The sequence below is a fragment of the Plasmodium malariae genome, assembly GCF_900090045.1.
Source record: "Plasmodium malariae genome assembly, chromosome: 3".
NCBI classification, from domain to species: Eukaryota; Apicomplexa; class Aconoidasida; order Haemosporida; family Plasmodiidae; genus Plasmodium; species Plasmodium malariae.
Window position 1 is genome coordinate 1,255,046 of NC_041777.1, and position 22,330 is coordinate 1,277,375.

A 22,330-nucleotide genomic window follows, 5' to 3' on the forward strand; every position below is an offset into this window, starting at 1 on the left:
AAGTAATATTTTATATTTATTTCCTCTTTTGTTATGTCTAAAAATATATCAATTGAAGAGTTATTATTATTTTAAAGGTGTATAAAAAAAATATATTTAAATTATATAGACAAATACTAATACATTTATATTTATAATGTAAATTTTTAGATAAAATGATATTAAAAGAAGCATTATTTTTTTATTGATAATTTATGTGCATATTATATTGTTTTTTTTTTAATTAGATATGTTTTATTTTAGCTTTATTAAAAAAATTTCAATATTTTATTGTAAAAGTTTTCATTAAATAAGTATAATAATTTTATATTAGAAATATTAATAAATTACTTACTGTTTAAAAAAAAAGAAAAAAATATATTAAAATTTCCTTTATAAAAGTAAAAATATGTTTATTACATTTTAGACAATAATACTGAAGGAAAAAAATGAATTAGTCTAATTGCATACAGTGTTGAACACACCATCTAAAAATAAAATATATTGGTATACATAATAAATTTATAAGATAGGATTAAAAGGAAGAATATTGGATCTAGAGGTGAATGATGATATAATAAGATATTTATACTATTACATATATATAGTAGCATAATTTATTTATTGTGTAAATATATATTAAGGACAAAAATATATTTTTTATAAGGAACTTAATATATTTGTATATTACTGCTTAATTGAGTAAAATCATAAATAATTAAAAAAAATATGATTTATTTTTAAAAGAAAATACTAAAATATTGTTTAGAAATCACAAATATAGAAAAAACAAAAAACTTGTATTTATATTTAAATGTTTAAGAGGAATATGTGAGATAGAGAATTTATTTTTCATAAATAATCTCATAATACATATATATTTGTTTTTAACCATTTTAAAAACGGAATGGCTTATATTTTATATGGCATTATTTTATGTGATATAAAACGTTAAATACTCAAATCATTGTAACATAAAAAGATAGATAAGTAGGTTGAATATATGTTAAGGTAAAAGTATATATAATGTAAAACTATAAAAATATTATGATATTAATTTTTGTAATATTTTAACATTTTCTACTGTTGTTTTTTATTACCTTGTATAAATAATTTATTTTAAGCATAACTACAATATGACGATATATTTCAGATTATTACAATAGTATTTTGTGAGTATAACTTTTTCATAATTATCACTGTTTGAGTTCCACATAAAGAAGGCAAATATTTGGGTATAATATATTTTTTGTTTATAATTTTTTTAATAAATGATTATTTGTTTTTATGTTTATGTTTATTTATTTTAGTACACCTTTAATATTTGCTCCTGACATAACATATTTTTAAAGGAATAAATAAAAAATAATATATACCTTCTGAAATTAATAGAAAAATTACTAAAACATACATTTTAGTAAATTATTTTGTCTTATCCTATTTTTTGTGTGCAAATTATTCATTATACATATTATACTTAATTGTAAATTCATTTCATTTGGAATATTCATTAATTAATATAATTGCATTAAATATTTCTTTAAACATTTTATCTTTAACAACATATGTTCTTTATCCTTTTTCTACCATATTAGTATTTCTTCTAAATATATATATAATAAATAAAAAATTAAAGTATAATGTACTCGAATATAGAGATTTTTCATTGAGAAATAATGGAATAAAACAAAATTAAAAATTGTAATTTTTAAAGATAATAGCTCAAATATAAAGAATGAATTATTATTTGCTTTATAGTGTCTATATCTTTATAGATTAGGTAGTATATATTAAATTCATCATTTACAAGAATTATACACCATAAAATATTGTCATTAAGGAGAAACTAATTCCCCTACTATAATTGTAATAATACACAAAGTTTTTGTTTTATTTTGTTATTATTATTTTTATAGTGTTATAATAATTAATGTTCTATAAAACATATCTAGATTTTCCTAAATACAATATTTACAAATTTAGAATTATTATTATGATAATAACCTTAATATTATTAATTATTACGTTAATATATTGAAGGATATATTATACATGTACGGCACATTTTATGTAGTAGATAAACTCAATATTTAAATACAATATAAAAACACTTATTTCTTATTTTATTCCGAAAATAATTAATAAAAGCATTACCTAATTAATACACTACATTAAATTAAATATATATTTAATTATATACGAACAAATTATAGTTAATTTATATTTATGAAGCTTATTTTTATTTTAATATAACATTATAAGTTATACAATATATTTCTAAAATTATATTACTATTTATATGTAGTATAATTAATTATAATTATATATATTTTATCTTGTTTTTATGAGAGCATTATAAAAAAAAAAAATTTTCATTAATATAGAACTGTTTGTTATTGGAAGTACATTATATTTTTGTTAATATCTTCCTTAATATAATATAGTATTAAAGATATATATAATGGGACACAAAATTAATATAATAATATTTATTAAAATTGCTGAGTTTATCATTCTAACATGGATAAGCAATTTTAGTAATTATGTGGTAAAACAATATCATATATGTATAATATTTATTATTTGTAATTTTTTTGTTTTATATTAATCATTACAATATTTTACCATTAGTTTATTTATTCTTATTAAATCTAATTATTTACTTTGAATTTTTAGTGTATATCTGGCAAATCTTTTTACGGAAACTGTATGTATGATAGAAAAATAGATATAAAACGTTATAGATTATTAGAAAAATATAAATATGGCAAAGATTAAAATAATGTGTGTTTAAAAGAAAGATTGCAAAATACTGAAATTGACAAACAGAAAGACATATCTCATAACGAAAAAGTAACGAAAAGATAAAATAAACAATTAAATAAAAGTTTATTAAATAAGTCGCAGTACTATACAGAAAATATAGATTATAATAATGGAATTTTTGATGGAAAACACATTTATTTTAAAAAAAAATTGATTAAAAAAAGAAATTATGATGATTTGATTGAAAAAAAGAGGAGATTTCGTGGTATATCTTTAAAAAATAAAATGTAGAAGCTATGGATTTGGAGTTATTATATATATTTTTTTTTTCTTAGAAATAACTTCTTCAACAGTAAGAGGAATGGAATATTTAAATAATGTAAATGAGAAGCTTATAGAACTTATAAAATTAATTGTAATGTTGGAAGATGTATACACAATACAACCCTATACTGGTATAATGGCCTTTGGGATACATATCACTATGACAGATATCCTATTTTTGATAAGAATTCAGAAGATCTTTTGAAATAGCGAAAGGTATAAAACAATCAAGTTGATGACTGTGTTAAATTTATATTAGAGAATATGTATATATGTGTAAGAACGTCTTTAATAAGTAAAAATAGCCTTAATATTTTCAGTGATATACTTAAGAAGCATATATATAATTCTAATATATTATAAATGCACATGTTCTTACGTGATCTCTTTGATATCTAACAATAAAATATTATATTCATTTTTTTTGAAATTAAATATTTTAATATTTTATAATTTATATTTTAAATTAATATGGTAGCCTAATATAATTTTATGGAATAATTTGTATATTTGCAAATTTATATATATTTGTAGGAATATTTATGTTTTTGTTTTTAAATGAATATATATTAGCATATTTTATATAATTTTTGTAGATCTGTGATAATTTATATTTGTACTAGTATATGATTCTTTATATTATTATCTGACTCTATTATAAATTGACTATTTGTTAAAATCATAAGAAAAATGTAATATTAGTTTTAAATTAAAAATAAATGAGTCTTGTTTTGAGCTTAATTACAGGAAGCCAATATATAGAGATTAATTTTTATGTATTTAAGTATTCATATATATTGCTTACTAAAAAACATGTTTATTCTATAAAATATGTTTTGTGTAATATATAATATAAAATATATTAATTGTAAACGCCTTTTTAACAGATATTTTATTTTTTATAGATTTAATTAATGTACAGTTAAAAATGTATAAAATAAAATTATATTTTTTAATTATGCTTATAACTTCTTACTAATTGAGGGATTCAATATAATAACAGGTATGAAAGGAGTTAACACCAATTATTTTATTAATATTCCAAATTGGAGTGTTAATTAAATTTAGTGAAAATCTATTAAATATATATTAATTTGAAATTTAATAAACTTAAGTTATATATTATGAATTTATTTTTTATGTTATTCTATGATTATATTAATGAATTAATTTTAATCATATATTATTATTAAATATGTAAAATTCTTTTTTTTGGGGGTGGATTTTATTTCTAATAATTGTACAATGATAAAAATACAATATATGTATTTGTAAAAATCTAAATTATCATCAATAGTAATCGAAATAAATATATATTTTGTACAAGCATTTCATCATATGTAGGTATTTATTTATATATTTGTACTATATTTATGGTCTTTTATAAATATACAAGTAAAGATTTAATATTATTTCAAGAATGCAAAATGACACATATAGTTCATATTCACTAATAAGAACTCACTTATATTTAAATTCTCATTTTGTAAATGAAATAAAACAAAACAAAAAACACAAACTGTTTTCTTATATACAATTCATATATACAAATATATTTTTGGTTTAGATTCGCGAGTTAGTATTCAAATTATTTCTAAGAACTGTTCAACACAAATTAGTGTAATTTCATTTTTACTATAAAATGCATGTGTGTTATTATTAATATGGTGTATGACAATGTTGTTATAATATATAAGTTTATACGTACTTTTAATATTTTATTATTACTATTACGTAGTTCCTTAATTAATTCTATTTTATAGTTATTAATTATATTTGCTTAATGTAATAAAACGTAAAGAATAAAATATATGTGTTTTTATTGTTTATTGCATAAAAAAATATATTATTGAAACAATGATATCCTAATAATTATGCAGTTATGCAAGTATTAATATATATTATTACTTTTATTTTATTATATAATATTAAAATTTCTTTTAAGTATATATATATATATATATATATATATATATATATATTTATTTATTTATTTAGAAAACGTAATAAATAATAAATTATATAGTAGAATTTTAAAACAATTCATTTACAAGTATATGAATTAAACTTAATTTAAAATCGTAATTTACAAAAATTATTATACAAAAATAAAAAATTCTCATTTATTGAATTTTTAAATATATATTAAACTATATAATTTGTAATATCTAGTAAATTATATTTTTCTAAATACTGTATAGTTTATTAAATAATTAAAGCGCCACAATTAATATAATATAAACTGTTGTAGTAACTATGCTTTATTTAACCTTATTATTATTAGAATATTATAATAATTTATATTATATAACATGAATTTCCAATTTTTGAAAACAAATGGTTTTTAAAATTAGAATTATTAGAATAAAAATATCGCTAAAATTGGTTATCTAAATACAGGGAAAATTCATTACCTATATTCTCTACATTCTATATGCTACTACATGAAATATATGTTTGGAAATATTTAGTAAACTTATTTCTATTTTAACATATTTATAAGTTATCAATAAAAAAATATTTAATTATTGTTCCACATTAAATAATTAAACTATATTTTTTAAATATTTATAAATGTATTCAAATTATTTTTTTTTAATAAAAAATAAATTTTTAAAAGCAAAATAAAAATAAAAATTTTATTATATATTATTAAAGATATTTTTCTTTGTGTCTACTGTTAATGATATTATATGTACATTTTTTTTATCGTATCATAAATACATAAAAGAAAAATGAAAAAAATACTAAATATATAATTAATTATTTTTTACCATTAAAAGAATATTATACTATTGTTTATTTATTTTTTCTTGAATAAGTTATAGTATTAAAATTTTATATCATGGAAAAAAAAATGATGATACTTTTACGTATTAAAATTTATGCGTTTATACTTTTATCCTGGACATACTATTTTAAAAATGACATAGTATGAAAATATTATTAGAAAATATTTTTGTTATTACCATTTTTAGTGTTTTATTTTTGTTAATAAGCTTTTTTAGCATAAAATATTTCATTTATTAAATAACAAATGTTTACTTTGTTTTTTTTAGAGTATATTTAAGATGTCTGAGTTTGATAACTACCAGATTGAAAAAAAAATAGATGCAAGCACATATAGGATACTAGCAAAATATAAACAGGATAAGGATTCATGTGCTGTATATTTACAAGAATATATACAAAAATATGGATCAAGCGAAAAAAGGTACGTATCTAATAATGAAGAAAAAAACCCGGAAACAAAAAAGCAGTCAAATGGAAGCGCATCAGTGAATGAAGGAGGTCATAAGCAACATGTGAAAAATAAATCTTTTATGTTTGAAACAAAAGCATATTCTCGTATAGAAAAAAAAATATTCAAAGAATTAGATTACTTAGATTTTCTTCAAAACAACAGAACTATTAGTGATAAGTTTTTCAGAAAAATTATATTTAAAAAATACAAAGTACGAATTTGTTTACTTTTATTCATATTCTTCTTTCTATCATTCTCAATAATATTAGATTTTTCTTGTGGCTATGGAATTATTCGGGGGTTGTTAGAAATATTAAATACAACACTAGAAAAAGAATGGTCAAAACCCTTACGTGCTTTCTTGCAGAAACTCAATTTAGACTTTTTGTGGTATACATCTAAGGTCAATGTTATGAAAAATGGAACTTCAACTCCTACACCATGGACATTTATAACTAAACCATTTCTAGGTTATATAATTTATTTTATACCTTTCTTAGTACTGGGTATCACCATTATATTAGGAATTTTTTACTACCATAAAAAAGTAAAAAAATATCAAGAAATTAAGTTCAAGAAAAGGTAAAATCTATAATAAGTAATAAGTTCGTTTGTGTAATATTCAATTTGAACTAATATCTGTATTATCCTCATTGTTATGCTTAATAAAAATTCCCATAATTTCTTATATTTTATAATTGCACCCATATACATGTGGTAATTTTAGGGTACAATAGTTAAAGTATATGTTTTTAATTTTTTTGTGAATTTAAAATTTTCCTCTTTTCTAAACATGTATATTCTGCAATTGTTACAGAATTATTAAATATAGATCATGAATTGGTATATATATATATATATATGTGAGTATATCAATAGATTTTTATGAAAAATATATGTTTCTATATTATAATACATATATAATAAGACAATTTATATAATTGTCTTTAAATAGGGTGTTAATCCATGTTAGAATTATAAAATATTGTACTTTTTAATTTTCAATATTCCAGAGTAAAACTACTATTTATTGACTAAATAAAAAATATTTGTCTTTACTTTTTGGATAAAAATGAATGTATCTTGTTATATGTTTAAAGTAATGTGGTGAAAGTATTTTGATGTATTCATATATATAGTTTTATGTTTTTCTTTTTACTTTTAAGAAAACATGATATTTATTCCATAAGGTTTTATAATAAACGTATTATAAAATATATTTATTGTAAAAAATATTTTAATATATGTTTGCTAATTTTATATGCTTAGTATAATGTAGACATTAAAAATATAAAAAAAAAAATGTCATATTAAAATATGAATAATCTATAATAGTTTACTATCGTTGTAAAATTAATTATATGCACTTAAAGAGTTAAAAACATATATTTCATTATTATAATGATTTACTATATCATTAATTAATTCTTTCAAAACTGTTTTTATATATATTATATTGAAAATTTATTTATAAATATATTAAGTATTTTTTATATATCATATGTCGTTGAATGATTAAAATAGTGAACTGAATTTAATTCGTTGGTATTAGTTAATACATCGCAATTTAGTCTTATTATTAAGGCTTTTTCATGATAGTAAATTTAGAAAAATACCTGTATGAGGGGAAAAATAAAAATTTTCATTAAATAGAATGAAAATATATATAATATCATTGTAAAGACATGTAATTATTTGTAAATAAATAATTACATATTCGTACTCTTTACGCTCTTTCCATAAATATATGATGTAAATTTTTAAAATAATTTTAAATGTATATAATAATAATGTTTATATTAATTAATAATATATTCAAAAAATAATGACAATTTTTAAACAAAATAAATGTTAAGGAATATTTTGTTTTAATATATAACTTGTAAATGAGTAATATTTTCTATATTTGTTATATATTTTTAAATAAGGTATAATCCAAAATTTAATCTATTTTTTTTACTATTTAGTTAAAAAATTTACAGAATATGTTTCTGCTCTCAACAATTTTCGAGTAAATTTAATAAATAAATTTCACATATTAAATTTGATTTTTCGTATTTTCTAATAAAACTCATAATATAACTTTAATATATATTTTAGTTACAATAATAGAATAAATTTTAAAATATATCGTTTAATCTCTTAAATAACGCATAAATATACCATTTTATATAAATGCATACTTATATATTAAAGATCATAATAACATCATATATAGAAAATTCTGTGTGAGAGAGAAAATATTTCTAATTATTGTTTAAATGAAAAACATATATATTTATATATATATTATTAACATTAAATGTTTTTTTATTTGAATAGAATATCTTTTTCTATGAATATAATATAAGCATATATATGGCATAAATTATTGTGATAATGTATTTTTTTACTTTTACTTTTACAACTATATTAAAAAAAAATAAATAATTAAATTAGAATCGATTCTATTTTATATGGTTATTGTTTAATTAAAAGCAATGTAAAAACTGAGAATATCGATACTTATTTACTTAAAAATTTGAGAAGAAATATCGAAATGAAATTTATTACAAATGTTTCATTTTTTTTATGTCATAAAATAACCTATATATTTATTGTTATATTGTTCATAATAATTTGATGTATACATGAATTTAAAATTCTTTTAGATTATATGTTATAATAAAAATGATTTATGAATTTATAAAAACTGTTTAAAATATTTTACGAGTTTTACACAAATATTCTATAAAATAATATTATCAGAATTATAATTATATACTAGACTTCGAAGGTTATTACAGACAACCATGTAAATATAAGATACTGTGGATAAATCAAAGAACAATTTGAATATTTCTATATTTTTATATAATTATTTTAATTGAATATAGGATGAAAATTATAGAAAAGGAACATTACACATAAGAAGTCATATTTGTTGTAATTATTTGTACGTTTCCACCTAATTCATAGAATATATATTTCAAAGAATACTATAATTAAAATATTATTATTTATTGTAATTATAAATGATGTGGTGTAATATATTTTTGATTATGATTTTTATGGTTCCTTTTGTGTCAACTGATATTGATATATAAAAATTATATTTTTATATTATATGAAAACAAAGTTACATATATTTATTATTTCTAGTTGCACTGACTTTTAAACAGGATTACTATAGTAACGCACAATCATTTTATATTCGTCTATGATGTTTTTCAAATTTAGATAATATTATAATTTAAAAAAATGTGACATTTCGAAATAAAGTAATACATTAATTTAAGCAAAGCGTATAAAGTATATTATTTAAAAAACAGCTGTAAACGATATTTAAAAGGAACTTTTTTAATTGTTAATTATGGAGAATTGCAATATACAAAAATTAGTATAGGAGAACAAATATATAAATAAATAAATAAATAAATAAAATATAAATCTGTGAACAAATTACATATGTATTATTAGAGTATTATATAAGAATTCAATTCATATATTATGAATTTTTAAAAATATTCTTTCTTTTTATTTTTACATTTTAATATAGACAGACATATAAGTTACTGAACTGTCATATATAACCATATGAAAAAAACAACATATAATACACTCTTTTAATGAAAGTTTTATATATAAAATAACATTGTATGTCAATATATAGCATTGTTCTAATGTTATAATAAGTTTTTTTTTTTTTTAAATATAACGATAAATTGAAGAATATGCAAATAATACAAGGTATAAACATAAAAAAAATTTCACTTTTTTTCTTTTATGTATTTTACAATAAAAATTTAGTAACGATTGATTTTTTCTTGTTCTTTTAGATTTTTTCTCATATCTATTATATACTTCGATGTGTATATTTTAATTTCTGTTTGATTTTACTATATACATATTGTTTCATTTTGGAGTCTCTTCAATTTATATATAGAGTTTTATCTTTTTTTATTTCATTTTTTTTGAACTTTTTTTATGTATATACATGTATGAATGAGGATATAATATAAAATGTACATGTATATATATCCCTAAAATTTTCTTTACTTCAAATTTTCATTTCTCCCTTTTATCTCACTTTAACCAAACTCTTTGTCTTTCTTTTTTTTTGTAGTATTTAAAAAATTAAAATAAAAAAATAATATATTATTAAATTATAATAGTATTTCCTTGTGTATAAATTTTCAAAAATAAGATAAATTATAAATTTAGCTTTACAATTGTAAAAAAGTCGATGTACGGTAAGTATAAGATAGAACTGTTATAATAATCGTATTAATATACGTAATACTGATTGGTATACTTATTTTATTTTTTGCACTTGATATATTGCTTTTCATTGTAGGATTAATTATTAATGAAATGTGAATTCATAAATTCTAATAAATATAAAATATGAGAATTGAGGGAATTATCGCTGTGTACATGAATAATACGCTTTCTTTTTATAGGTTAACTGTATCTTTATCAAGATAAATTAATCATCCTGAAAGAAGGTTATGTTAAAAAAGGAGGAATAAAAAAGGAGATAAACATTATCTGATAAGGCCATGGAAAAGTGGCTCCAGTAAAATAATAAAAAGTAAAATATAATGAAATATGATTAATACTGGTACACAATGTATATGTATAGTTGGATATTTTAAGATAATTTTTTTTTCTTTTTTTTTTTAAGTTCAAGCAGGAATTACAAAGATGTTTTTCTAAAAAGGAAAATGGATATACACACAAGTGTTTTATGAGAAAGAGACTGAAATAAAATGGTTGTGTATCTCTTTACAACATTTTCCTAAATTATTTTTTTTTTCCTTAGCATGTATGAAAGGGAGAAAATATAAAAATTAAGCAATTAATTATATAATTTGTTGGGAATTAGAGATATAAAAGTTGATAACTATTGTTTTCAAAAAATTTATATATGTCATCTATTCTGATATGCCATGTATATATGCATTGGCGATGAACATACATGTATGTAAATGCGTATAGGCGCGTGCCTATATATAAATATGTATACTTACACAATATAATGTATCCATTTATATATTTTAATACATGTATATTTCTACATTTCAAAAGACGTATCTTTTTTTTTTAAACGTGAAAAATATATTTAATTATTTATCTATATTTATAATACGGTTGATAGAGGTGTGTTTTCTTGCATAAACAGACAGTACACAAAAATAATAATAACTAATAAAACAAATGAAATATATTTTTTACAACTTCATTTATCTATTTTGTCTTATGAAATCATTGTGGGTGTTCCTTTTGATGGATGATCTTCATATATATATATGTAGATTTTTTTTTTTATTTTGCACTGTACATATGTGAAACGAACGAAGGAACCCATAAGAAGAATACTTTTATAAAGAAACCAATGCATATTAAAATCATTTAAAATAAAATATATCGAATAAGGTATTTAAAGTCATTAAGTAATTTTAAGTATATAAATAAATGAAAAATTATGGGTTACCAATTACGTTCATGTTGTGTACTTTCATCGAATATCATTATTCATAGATGTACGCTTAAGTATGCATATAGCATGTATATATATATATATATATATATTTTTTTTTTTTTTATGTACTAGCTTTTCTTGCGCGTGTTATAGTGTTTATATTGAAAAGTCATAACAGGAAGCACGTAAATAAATAAATATATATATATATATACAAATATTGTGTCCTGAAAATTTATTCACTCTTTAAGTTTCTGACTACTTTCTGATGTTCCCCCGTTTTAGTTATTTGCATGTAATTCTAAGTTTATGTGAATAGGAAAGAATAAAAGATATGATAAAATTCTTATGAACGAAAAGGAGAATATCACCAATGCATGAAGTTTATTGAAAGAGATGCTCTCTTAATGTTGTTAATAATTAAAACTATTAAGAACAAAAATATACATTAATCCTTCTGTACAGGAGGTTGTTTAAATTAATTCGTAAAAAATAATAATTCAAGTGTATCCCCATTCTATATTGAGTCAAAATTGTAAACTTTTGAATACATTTATAGATGATTTTTTTAGAGGGTTTTTTATATTGTACATTTATTGTAAGAACTGGGAAATATGAAACAAGAATGTAAAAAATGCAAAAGTATAAATTCAAATGTAAAAGTTAATTTAGTCTAAATCGAAGTAGCAACCTTTATATATGAATATATGTATAATTATTCTGACGTGGAATTACTCGTAGATACCCATCTTTATAATATTTTACACCAAAAAATAAGCACATTAGGAAATGTATATATGTATTAATGAAGACTGTACACAAACAATTTTGTCATGTAATTATGTATATAAATAATTAATTCATTTACAAAATAGAGCAGAATAGAGAAAATTTTACTATTATTTTTGTTAATTTTTTTTTTTTTTTTTTTGTTTCATATTTATTTTTTATATTAATGTATTTTTAACAAGCACTTTTTTGAAATAAAAATTATAATGAGAAATAAATATTATAAAACTAAATACAAAAATATTTACATTATATGTTTATATTTTTTCGATAATTTAATTAGGATATATTCATATGTAATAATATAATTTTACTTATTAGAATTTAATATTAATAGCTCATTAATAATATAATAATTTATAATATATTTTAATTAAATGAGTGGTTTATATGCAGATTGATATCTTATTATTTATGTTATATTATATATGATGTTAATTATTTTTAATAAATATTACTTATATATATATAATAGACGGGTAATATAAATATTTGTTATCGATACTATGTAGCTAATATATATTTGAACCAGAGTTAGCCTAATATTGAAATGCATAATACATAAATTACCTATTTTCTTCTTTCTGAAACTACATGTATATAGTTAAAATGAGTAAAATATATATAATGTAATTAAGTTATTAATAATATAATATTTAAGTAAATTTTAAGGATAAATTTTATTTGTACTTATGAGATCAATATATATAGATGATTATTTATACATTTGTTATTCAATGAATTTTTTCTTTATGCTTTTAATAGGGAATTAATGGAAACTTATATATATGGAAAAATATAATTAATTTATATTAATGACTAAGATTTTTTTCAAACACTACACTTCCTTTTAAAAATATAAATCTATTGCAATAGTAATTTGATATATATATATATATAGTTCATACATGTTCAATAATTATTTTACTAATTTTATAAGCTATTATATGTTATAATTAAAATATTACTCTCTATTATGTATATAAGGATTACTTACATAAGGATAGGTTATATAAATTTTTGTGATATTTATATATGAGTATTTTAGTATGAATAATTATAGTATTTCCAAAAATGCTTTCCCGTAATTTCAAAAATAAAACTTAAATTATGATTTCTATTAAACTTGTTAAGCATGAGGTACGTAAATTTGAAAATATATTACTTATACAAGAAAAATATTAAGTATTCCATTTATTCGGATATACAGAGCTGAAACTGGATATTTTGAATTGAATATTTGCATAAAAATACAAAAGAAATATTGATCATTTTGTTAATGAAAATTGTAGTAAGAACATTAATTTTTTTTCTCTTTATAAATATATAAAGTTATGATATTTTACGAAATAATATTTTTTATGCATTTGATATATATACATACGTAAGTATTTTGTCCTAGGATTATGACTAAAGGAAGGATATTAAAAAATTTTCTTTAGTACAGTTTTAAATTCAAGGGGATACGTTAGTAGAATATTATTAATTTGTGTATTACAGATTTCTACTAATGAATGAAAGATTAAATACATATATTACATTCTTGTTACAATTGCTTAATTGTACTACGTAGGAATCACTTAACAATTTAGTATAAAATAATTCACTAATCAAAAAATATGTATTTTTATTCGTAATTGAATTAAACTAATACATATTTAGCTTAAGAACTTTTTGATGCTCTTATATTTTATAAAATAATTTATGTATATCGTCACTTTTTTACTTTAATCTAATTTCATCTAAATACACATAAATATAAATATATATATATATGTAAATAAAATAAAGAAAATTATATTTGTAAAATTAAAAATCTTTAATTTAAAAATTATAGTATAAAATAAATATAATTAAAATTTATACTGTAATAATAAAAGATGAATCTTTAATTAGTCTTAAAATATATATTTTATCATATATTATTTATTATGTTTATTATTTTAAAATATGTTATAAAACAAACAAGAATACATATTTTCGCCTAGTAACCGATGGCAGTAATACTAATAACACAGAACGATATGTCATATGTTGATATTTTCATCTATTATTATAATAATTAATACATTTCATGAAATAATAAAAAAATTTCAAAAACATAACTTATATAAAATAAAAGTTATTAATTTGTAACTTTTATGAAATAGTAATTATTCTATTACTATAAGGACGAATTAATTATCTATGTTATATATTATCTATAATCTATATAAACTCTCTCTATATAAATATTTAGAAATCATTTTTTATTTTAAAATGTTTTAATAATAAAGTTATTTAATTATTACACTATATTACATAATTATTTTATTTTTTATTTTTGAATATTTTTCAATGAACTAAGATTATTTTATTATTGAATAAATTATTTACATTAAAATAAAATTATGTAAATAATTTATTATATGTTCTAAAAACTTTTTTTGTCCTTGTAATAAAATGTATTACACTTAATATATTTTATTAGGTATTTACAAAGGACTATCAAATTTAATTTATAAAAACTAATAATGCATTTTATGATTAAAAATATATATTATTAATACTGTTAATTTTTACTTGCTTTATATATTAGTATATTAAAGACCTTTATTATGGAACATAAAATTAAGTTATTCTTGTTTATTAAAATATATGCTCTCATAGGTTTAACTTGGATATGTGATCTTAGCAATAACGTAATAAAAAAATAATATATAAGGAAATATTTATTTTAAATATTCTTACTATATTATTTTTATTAATACTGTTCTATAACATAAATTATTTATTATTTAAATTAAAAATACATTAATTTTTTAGGGAAAGTTTAACAAATATTTCTATGACAACTACAATAATGATAGAAAATTAGGTATAAGAAAATATCGATTATTAGCAAAATATAAACTAGATAAGGATTCAAATATTGCGCATTTAAAAGGGGATTCAATAAATAATGAAAGGTGCAAAAAAAATTATGTATCTAGTTGTGAAAAATGGGCTAACGAAAAGAACAAAAAAAATAATAGAAATTTATTAAATAAGGCGCAATATTATACAGAAGTTGTGGATTATAATAGTGGAATGTTTGATGGAAAACATTTCCATTTTGAAAAAAAATGGATAAAAAAGAAAAATTATGATAATTTAGTTGAACGAAATAGAAGAATTTGTGACATAGCTTTAAAAAAAATAAAATTTAGAAGTTACGGTTTCGGAGTTGCTCAATATTTTATTTTTTTGTTGTTTGGAGTAGGATTAGCAGTATTGCCAACTTTTGAGTTTTGGAGTAGTGTGGGGGAGAAGATTAAAAGCTCCTCATTATTAGGTACTTTGTATGATACTTTAAATAGTTTGAAGGACTATCAACGTTTTTATATTTACTTAGGAATATATAGTGTAATTATGATTATGTTATCTGTTATACTTATAACTGGAATATATAAGATTTTAAGAAATAATGAAAAATATAATAAAATTAAATTAATGACGGAGTAAAAGGTATAATTAGAAATATATATTTTTCTGTAAAGTATTCCTCAATGTGACGAAATAATTTTAATATTTTCTATTGTACTATAACTGAACGTATACACGTGAACTTTTTAATATATGATAATAGAAATATATGTTTTACTTTTATTTGTTTATTTGAATGTCTTAATGTTTTGGAACTTGTATTTTAATTATATGTTGCATCATAGATAAATATTACGTTATAATATATATATTTGTATATTTAAATATATTTCTTTGGATATATAGTTTTATGCTTCAAAATGAATTATAATTGTACAATTCAAACAATTTTGTGGATGTATTATGATATGTATTTGTAATAAACTTTTGTTCTTTTTATTTCATATATTATTTTGGTCTAATTTTATTATTTATTCAGGTTTTTAAAAAAATTTATTAACTATTTTTAATTAAAAATAGATGTGCCTTCACTTATATTCTACATAAGGAAATGAGTGTTTATTGGTACATTGGAAAAAAAAAAAAAAAAAATATATATATATATATATATATATATATTAATAGAAAAAAACTTAATATTTATTATACAAAATTCAGTTTTTGAGAAATATTCAGCAGAACATATTTATTTTAAAAATAATTCAAAGTGCTAGTTTTTTTAGCATTGTGTAAAACTCATGCTATAAATGTATATAAACACAGTCTTTAATAATAAATTATTTATAAATGCTTAATAACTTGAGGATCTTAAATATTTAAATTAAATGAAGACATAAGAAAATTTATAATTTTATTATTTTTATTAATATTGCAATTAATTCAGTTTTGTTTTAATAGCTTAAATATATATTATACTGAAAATAACTGTATAAATAAGCTATCTATTTAATTTATCTTTTTGTATCATTAATATATTAAATTAATGAATTAATTGTATTCAGATATTTATAGATCATTTTATGAAATACTTTTTTTTTTTTTTTTTTAATATTATTTATTTATCCGTCGTATAACATCTCATTGGTATAATTAAAATCCTTTTTATTTAATTAATAGAAATTTTAAATTAACTGCAATTACCATTTATTATTTCTTAGAAACAATTTTATAACTAATGAATAAATATATTATCAATAAAAAAAAATTATAGGTATTTTGTTCTCGTATAAGGCAGAATTTTTATTTTTAATAAAAAAGGTATGTTTAAAATGCCTCTTCTACAATTACATTAAGTAATTATATAACTACAATATATATCTTTTTGATTATAAGGATAAATTAAGAATTACTTTAATTCATTAATAATATGAATTTTAATCATATTAATAATTATATTTTTTGTTTTTATCTTAATTCAATAAACCCTTTATTATGCATAATTATTGATGGTAATTAAAAAAAGAAATTATCCTTGTAATTGTATACTATAAATTATAATAGTTCATGCTGCACATTTTTAGGAATTATTTTCATTTTATTAAAAGCTCTAGTAATCTTTAATTTTATATTTTCATTCTTTTATTTTAGTATTTTTTATTATTTACATATGATTCTTTGAAAATTTTTTATAAGTTTACTAATTATTTATAAAGATACATAATAATCATTATTTTTCTCCTTTTAAATGTACGTATGTATAAAATATCACCTATCATATACTTTCTCATGAAATAATTATTAATATAATATTATTTATGGTTTGTCTGATATATTTTTTCATGTATTAATATTTCTTTTTCATTTACAATGTAGATAATTATACTTATATAAAGATTGACATATGTTATATGAAAGTGCATAAAATATGATCAATACATTTCTATTTAAAAAATATAAATTAAACTTTTATTGTAAATTAATTAATTTATATTAACACATTGTTTCAGAACAAATGCTAATTTACTTTTTTAGTACATATGTTATTCCCTAAGGTATGGTTACATTATAAAAGGAAAAATGTATATTATTTATTCTATATTAGTATCTTTTATTTAAATATAAAATGTTAAAGAATAAAAAAATGTATATTTTTACATACTATTAAGTATAAAAATAAAATTCTCCAGTGCTTTTAACATAATATAAGAGCTTTTGTATAATTTTGCTCCTTATAGAATACTTTATATAAAAAACCTCTTCTAAATAAAAATCTAACCAGAAATTATTAAGTTCATTATTTACTCTTATAATTAATAAAGAATTTTAAAAAAAGATAAAAATATCATAATTTATTAATAATAAGTGCATAATGTTCTTTTGAAAAAGCTTGAAAATATCCAAACGTTTATCATGTTGTTGATATTAGAGAAGTAGCTGAAATCGAGATATGGCCATATATAAATATAAAAATATATATAGGAAAAAAAAACGCACAAATAACGTAATATGGATGTACATATGAAAGTACTAGATAAATACAAAAATGATAAATTAGTGATTGTCAAGAGACATTTCTTTGAAATATATGTGGTATTCCTTGCAAAATGTAAAGAAAAAACAACTATGAATAATTTAGAGAGTTTAATTTGAATTTAAAAAATGAGTTATAGAATATTAATTTATTGTTCAAATATAAAACGAACTATGGAAAAAAATGATCATGAAAAATTAAGGGAAATTACACACTTTAAAGATTACACAGAAAGATTAAATAAGAAAACATATAGATATTAATGTGGGCAAAAGAAAGTTAATAACTGTAAATACAACTCCTTTACATTTTATAAAAGTAATGTAAAAATATACATGAAAAAAATGGATAATGCAGGAAGTACTCATGATGGAATAATATCCTAAATGAATGATTTAACTAATTAATTAAGATATATAAGAGAGAAATACATATAAGTGATAACGGAGTTCAATAAAGTATGTTAACGACAATTATAGGAAGTTTCGAAGATAAATGAGGTTTTAAAGAATTACATAGTTGTAAAATAAAAATAACAACGGAAATATTTGTAATGATATATATAATAATATTAGAAGAATGCATTAATAAAGCATATACGCTGAACAAATAAATTGTTTTTATATTTACCCATAAAACATATGAAGAGATTAGAATATATTGATAAAAATAAAAATCTTTCAGATGCTATGGAAGACATATAGGAATTATTCTAAACATAATGAACAGAAATAATTTTATATATATATAATAGAAGAATCCTTTGTCAAGGAGAATATACTTTTGTAGTGTGATAATTGTAATGAAGAATTAATTTAGTTTTAAAAAGTGAATTTATATAAATTAAAGGGGAAGTTATTATTGAAAAAACTATTAGGTAATCGAGAAAGGTACAGTAAGGTGTATGTATAAGAAAATATTCGAGCGGAAAGAACATAAGGAAATTATGGTATAAATTGTCTATATACGATTCCTGATGGAGACAAAATAAAAAAAAAAAAAATTATGACTAATGTATGTAAAAACGTATCCCTAAGAACTGAATTATTTGGGGGAAAAGTACTTTTAATTATGTTTTGAAAAAATAATAATAATAATATTATATATATTTAAAAATAACTTTATTTTTTGAAGTTTATTATATTGTTCATCAGATTACATTAATATTTCTTTTATATATATATATATATATTTTATAAAAAATAAAATAATAAATTAAGTATATAGCTTTAAAATATTTTGTTTACGCTAAATAGTATAAACTATATATTATTTAAAACAAAAAATTTAAAAAATTATTAAAAAAATAAAAAATTATAATTTATATACCATTAAGATATAAATAGTTTTTTACATTTTGTTGTATTTTATAGATTCAATATTTTAAATATATTACGGAATTTTTATGAACGATATTTTTATAATTAATATATCACATAATGCTATGAAAAATTTTTGATTTTTACATTTATCCTTATTATAACTTTATTAATAAAATGACACAATAATAATAGTCTTTTCTGATATATAATATTTATAGAATAATAATAATAACAAAACATTGTCAAAATTAGTCTTCATTTCAATGTAGAGAATGGCGTATTACGTATATTATATACGTTATATATTCTACATATTCTATATTATTTACACGTCATATTCTACATCATCTCAATATTTAGAAATATAAAGAACTTTTATATGTTTTTTTATTTTTAAAAGATCTAATAGAAAGAACTATTTAATTATTCTATTAAATAATTTAATAATATATTCTGAATTATTATGAATACATTAAAATATTTTTGTTTTAAACAAAATTATCTTTTAAAAAATAAAATTAAGATAGAAATTGTATAATATATATTTAAAGCTATTTTTATTTTTTGGTATTGTCAAAAAAAAAAAAAAAATTATATTTATATATGTTGTGTTATGTATTTAGAAATAAATAAAAAATAATAAAAAAATAAATAAAAAATTCTCCATTGTCATTAAATTAATATTATAATAATGTCAATTTATTCTTTTATGGATATATTAAAATATAAATAATTAGACTCAAAAAAACAATAATGAATTTAATTCTATTTATTATAATTGTCGCGTTTTTCCTTTTAACTTTTATTTGCCAATTTTATGATGATTTCGTAAGAAAATATTTTAAAAATAAATTTGTGTTATTCATGAATTTTGTATGCTTTTTTTTGTTAATAATTTTTGTTAGAATGAACTTAATTATTGTTTTAAATTACGAATATATGCTTTAATTTTTTAGATTACGTTTAACAAATATTTGGAAGAAAAGCACAATTTTGGTATAAAAATGGATAGAAGAAATTATCGATTATTGGAAAAGTGTTCGCAGAATAAACTTTCTAAAAAGTGTAAGATTAATGCAACAGTTACCAAATAATGGAATACGAGAGAAAAATGATACATCTTATTACGAAATGGGCGTCGCAAGACAAATGAAACTGTCAAATAGAGCTTTATCAAAAGATGAAGTAAATAATAAACAGTCTATGAAAAATAAAACTTGTATATTTGAAACAAAAAAATATTCCCATTTAGAAAAAAAAATATTCAAAGAGCTGGATTATATGGATTTTCTTAAAAGGAACAGGACAATTAGTGATAAGGTTTACAAAAAAATAATACTTAAAAAATACGGATTACGACATGCTTTACCTCTATTAATATTCGTATTGTTATTAATATCACTTATATTGGATTATTCTTGTTCTTACGGAATTAAAAGATGGTTGTTTAAGGCATTGAAACTCTTATCACCTGATTGGTTCAAGAACTTACATAAATTTCTGAGAACTTCTTATTTAGGTAGTTTCTTCAAGTCTATGGAAAAAGTAAAAAAAATGGTACTTCTAATGGTGGTGGTAAAAGTAAGACTGTGACGATCATAACTGAATCTTATGTAAGCAGTTTTATGATTTATCTAATTTATGTCTTACCTTTCATTATATTAGGTACCACACTTGTATTAGCGATTATATACTACCATAAAAAAGTTAAAAAATTTGAAAAAATTAAGTTCAGGAAAAGATAAGTAAATAAGATTATATATTTATTTTTATAAGGAAATAATTTATATGAAGTAATATCCGCAATATCGTTATTTATATATTTATTAAAAATAACTATAATTAACTAAATTTTGCAATTACTCCTACATATACACGCCATATTTTACACACAAAAATAAAATACATTCATATCTTTTTAGTGAATTTTAACGTTTTAATGTATTTGAATTCTTATCATAATGTATTTTTTATGTTAAATATATATGTCATAATAAATATATTTTTTTCCTATTTAGATTCATTTTTATAAAAACCCTATACTTGTACATAAAAATTAATATATAATAGAAAATTTCAAATGATTTTATAGAATTTTTTTGATATTTTTTATTCTAACTAAAAAGTGATTTCTATAGTATATCTTGTTCTAGTACAAAATTATTATTTTTTCAGGTTATTAAGAAAATATATTATTAGTTTTAAATTATCAATAAATGTATGCTCTTTGCTATATAATGAAAGAAAGTTAATATATTTTGTTTTGTTGATATGTATACATATTTTGTTTTATAGTAATAAAATTTTATATATGTCTGTATGAATCTATGTTATCATTATTGGTAATCAAAAAATATATATGTTTATTATTAAAATATAATAATATATATTTAATTTTTTTTTTGAACATATTTTCTATTTTTCATGCATATAACGATAGGAAGAAGGAGCTACTATAATTTTAAAAATATATATAATTATGAATATATTTTTTTATTCAAAATTAATAATGCATTAATATTTATAACGCTCATATCTAAATAAAATGAAATTAAAAAAACTATTTA

The 22,330-nt window shown here is 18.6% G+C and overlaps 3 protein-coding genes and 1 pseudogene across 3 annotated transcripts, besides 1 other annotated feature; all 4 read left to right on the forward strand.

Moving 5' to 3' along the window:
* Positions 1-2,440: 2,440 nt before the first annotated feature.
* PmUG01_03035000 lies at positions 2,441-3,328 on the forward strand (annotated as a pseudogene).
* Positions 2,441-3,328: a sequence feature (fam-m protein, pseudogene).
* Positions 3,329-5,914: 2,586 nt separating this feature from the next.
* Positions 5,915-6,899, forward strand: PmUG01_03035100 (fam-l protein; the record flags this gene model as incomplete). Its single annotated transcript, XM_029003087.1, has 2 exons — positions 5,915-6,001; positions 6,129-6,899. The coding sequence occupies 2 exons, from the start codon at positions 5,915-5,917 to the stop codon at positions 6,897-6,899; spliced, it is 858 nt and encodes a 285-aa protein (XP_028859556.1).
* Positions 6,900-15,163: 8,264 nt separating this feature from the next.
* On the forward strand, positions 15,164-16,049 carry PmUG01_03035200 (fam-m protein; the record flags this gene model as incomplete). Its single annotated transcript, XM_029003088.1, has 2 exons — positions 15,164-15,247; positions 15,372-16,049. The coding sequence occupies 2 exons, from the start codon at positions 15,164-15,166 to the stop codon at positions 16,047-16,049; spliced, it is 762 nt and encodes a 253-aa protein (XP_028859557.1).
* A 4,467-nt stretch (positions 16,050-20,516) lies between these two features.
* PmUG01_03035300 (fam-l protein) lies at positions 20,517-21,356 on the forward strand (the record flags this gene model as incomplete). The annotated part of the gene is made up of 2 exons (XM_029003090.1): positions 20,517-20,636; positions 20,775-21,356. The coding sequence occupies 2 exons, from the start codon at positions 20,517-20,519 to the stop codon at positions 21,354-21,356; spliced, it is 702 nt and encodes a 233-aa protein (XP_028859558.1).
* Positions 21,357-22,330: the final 974 nt, after the last annotated feature.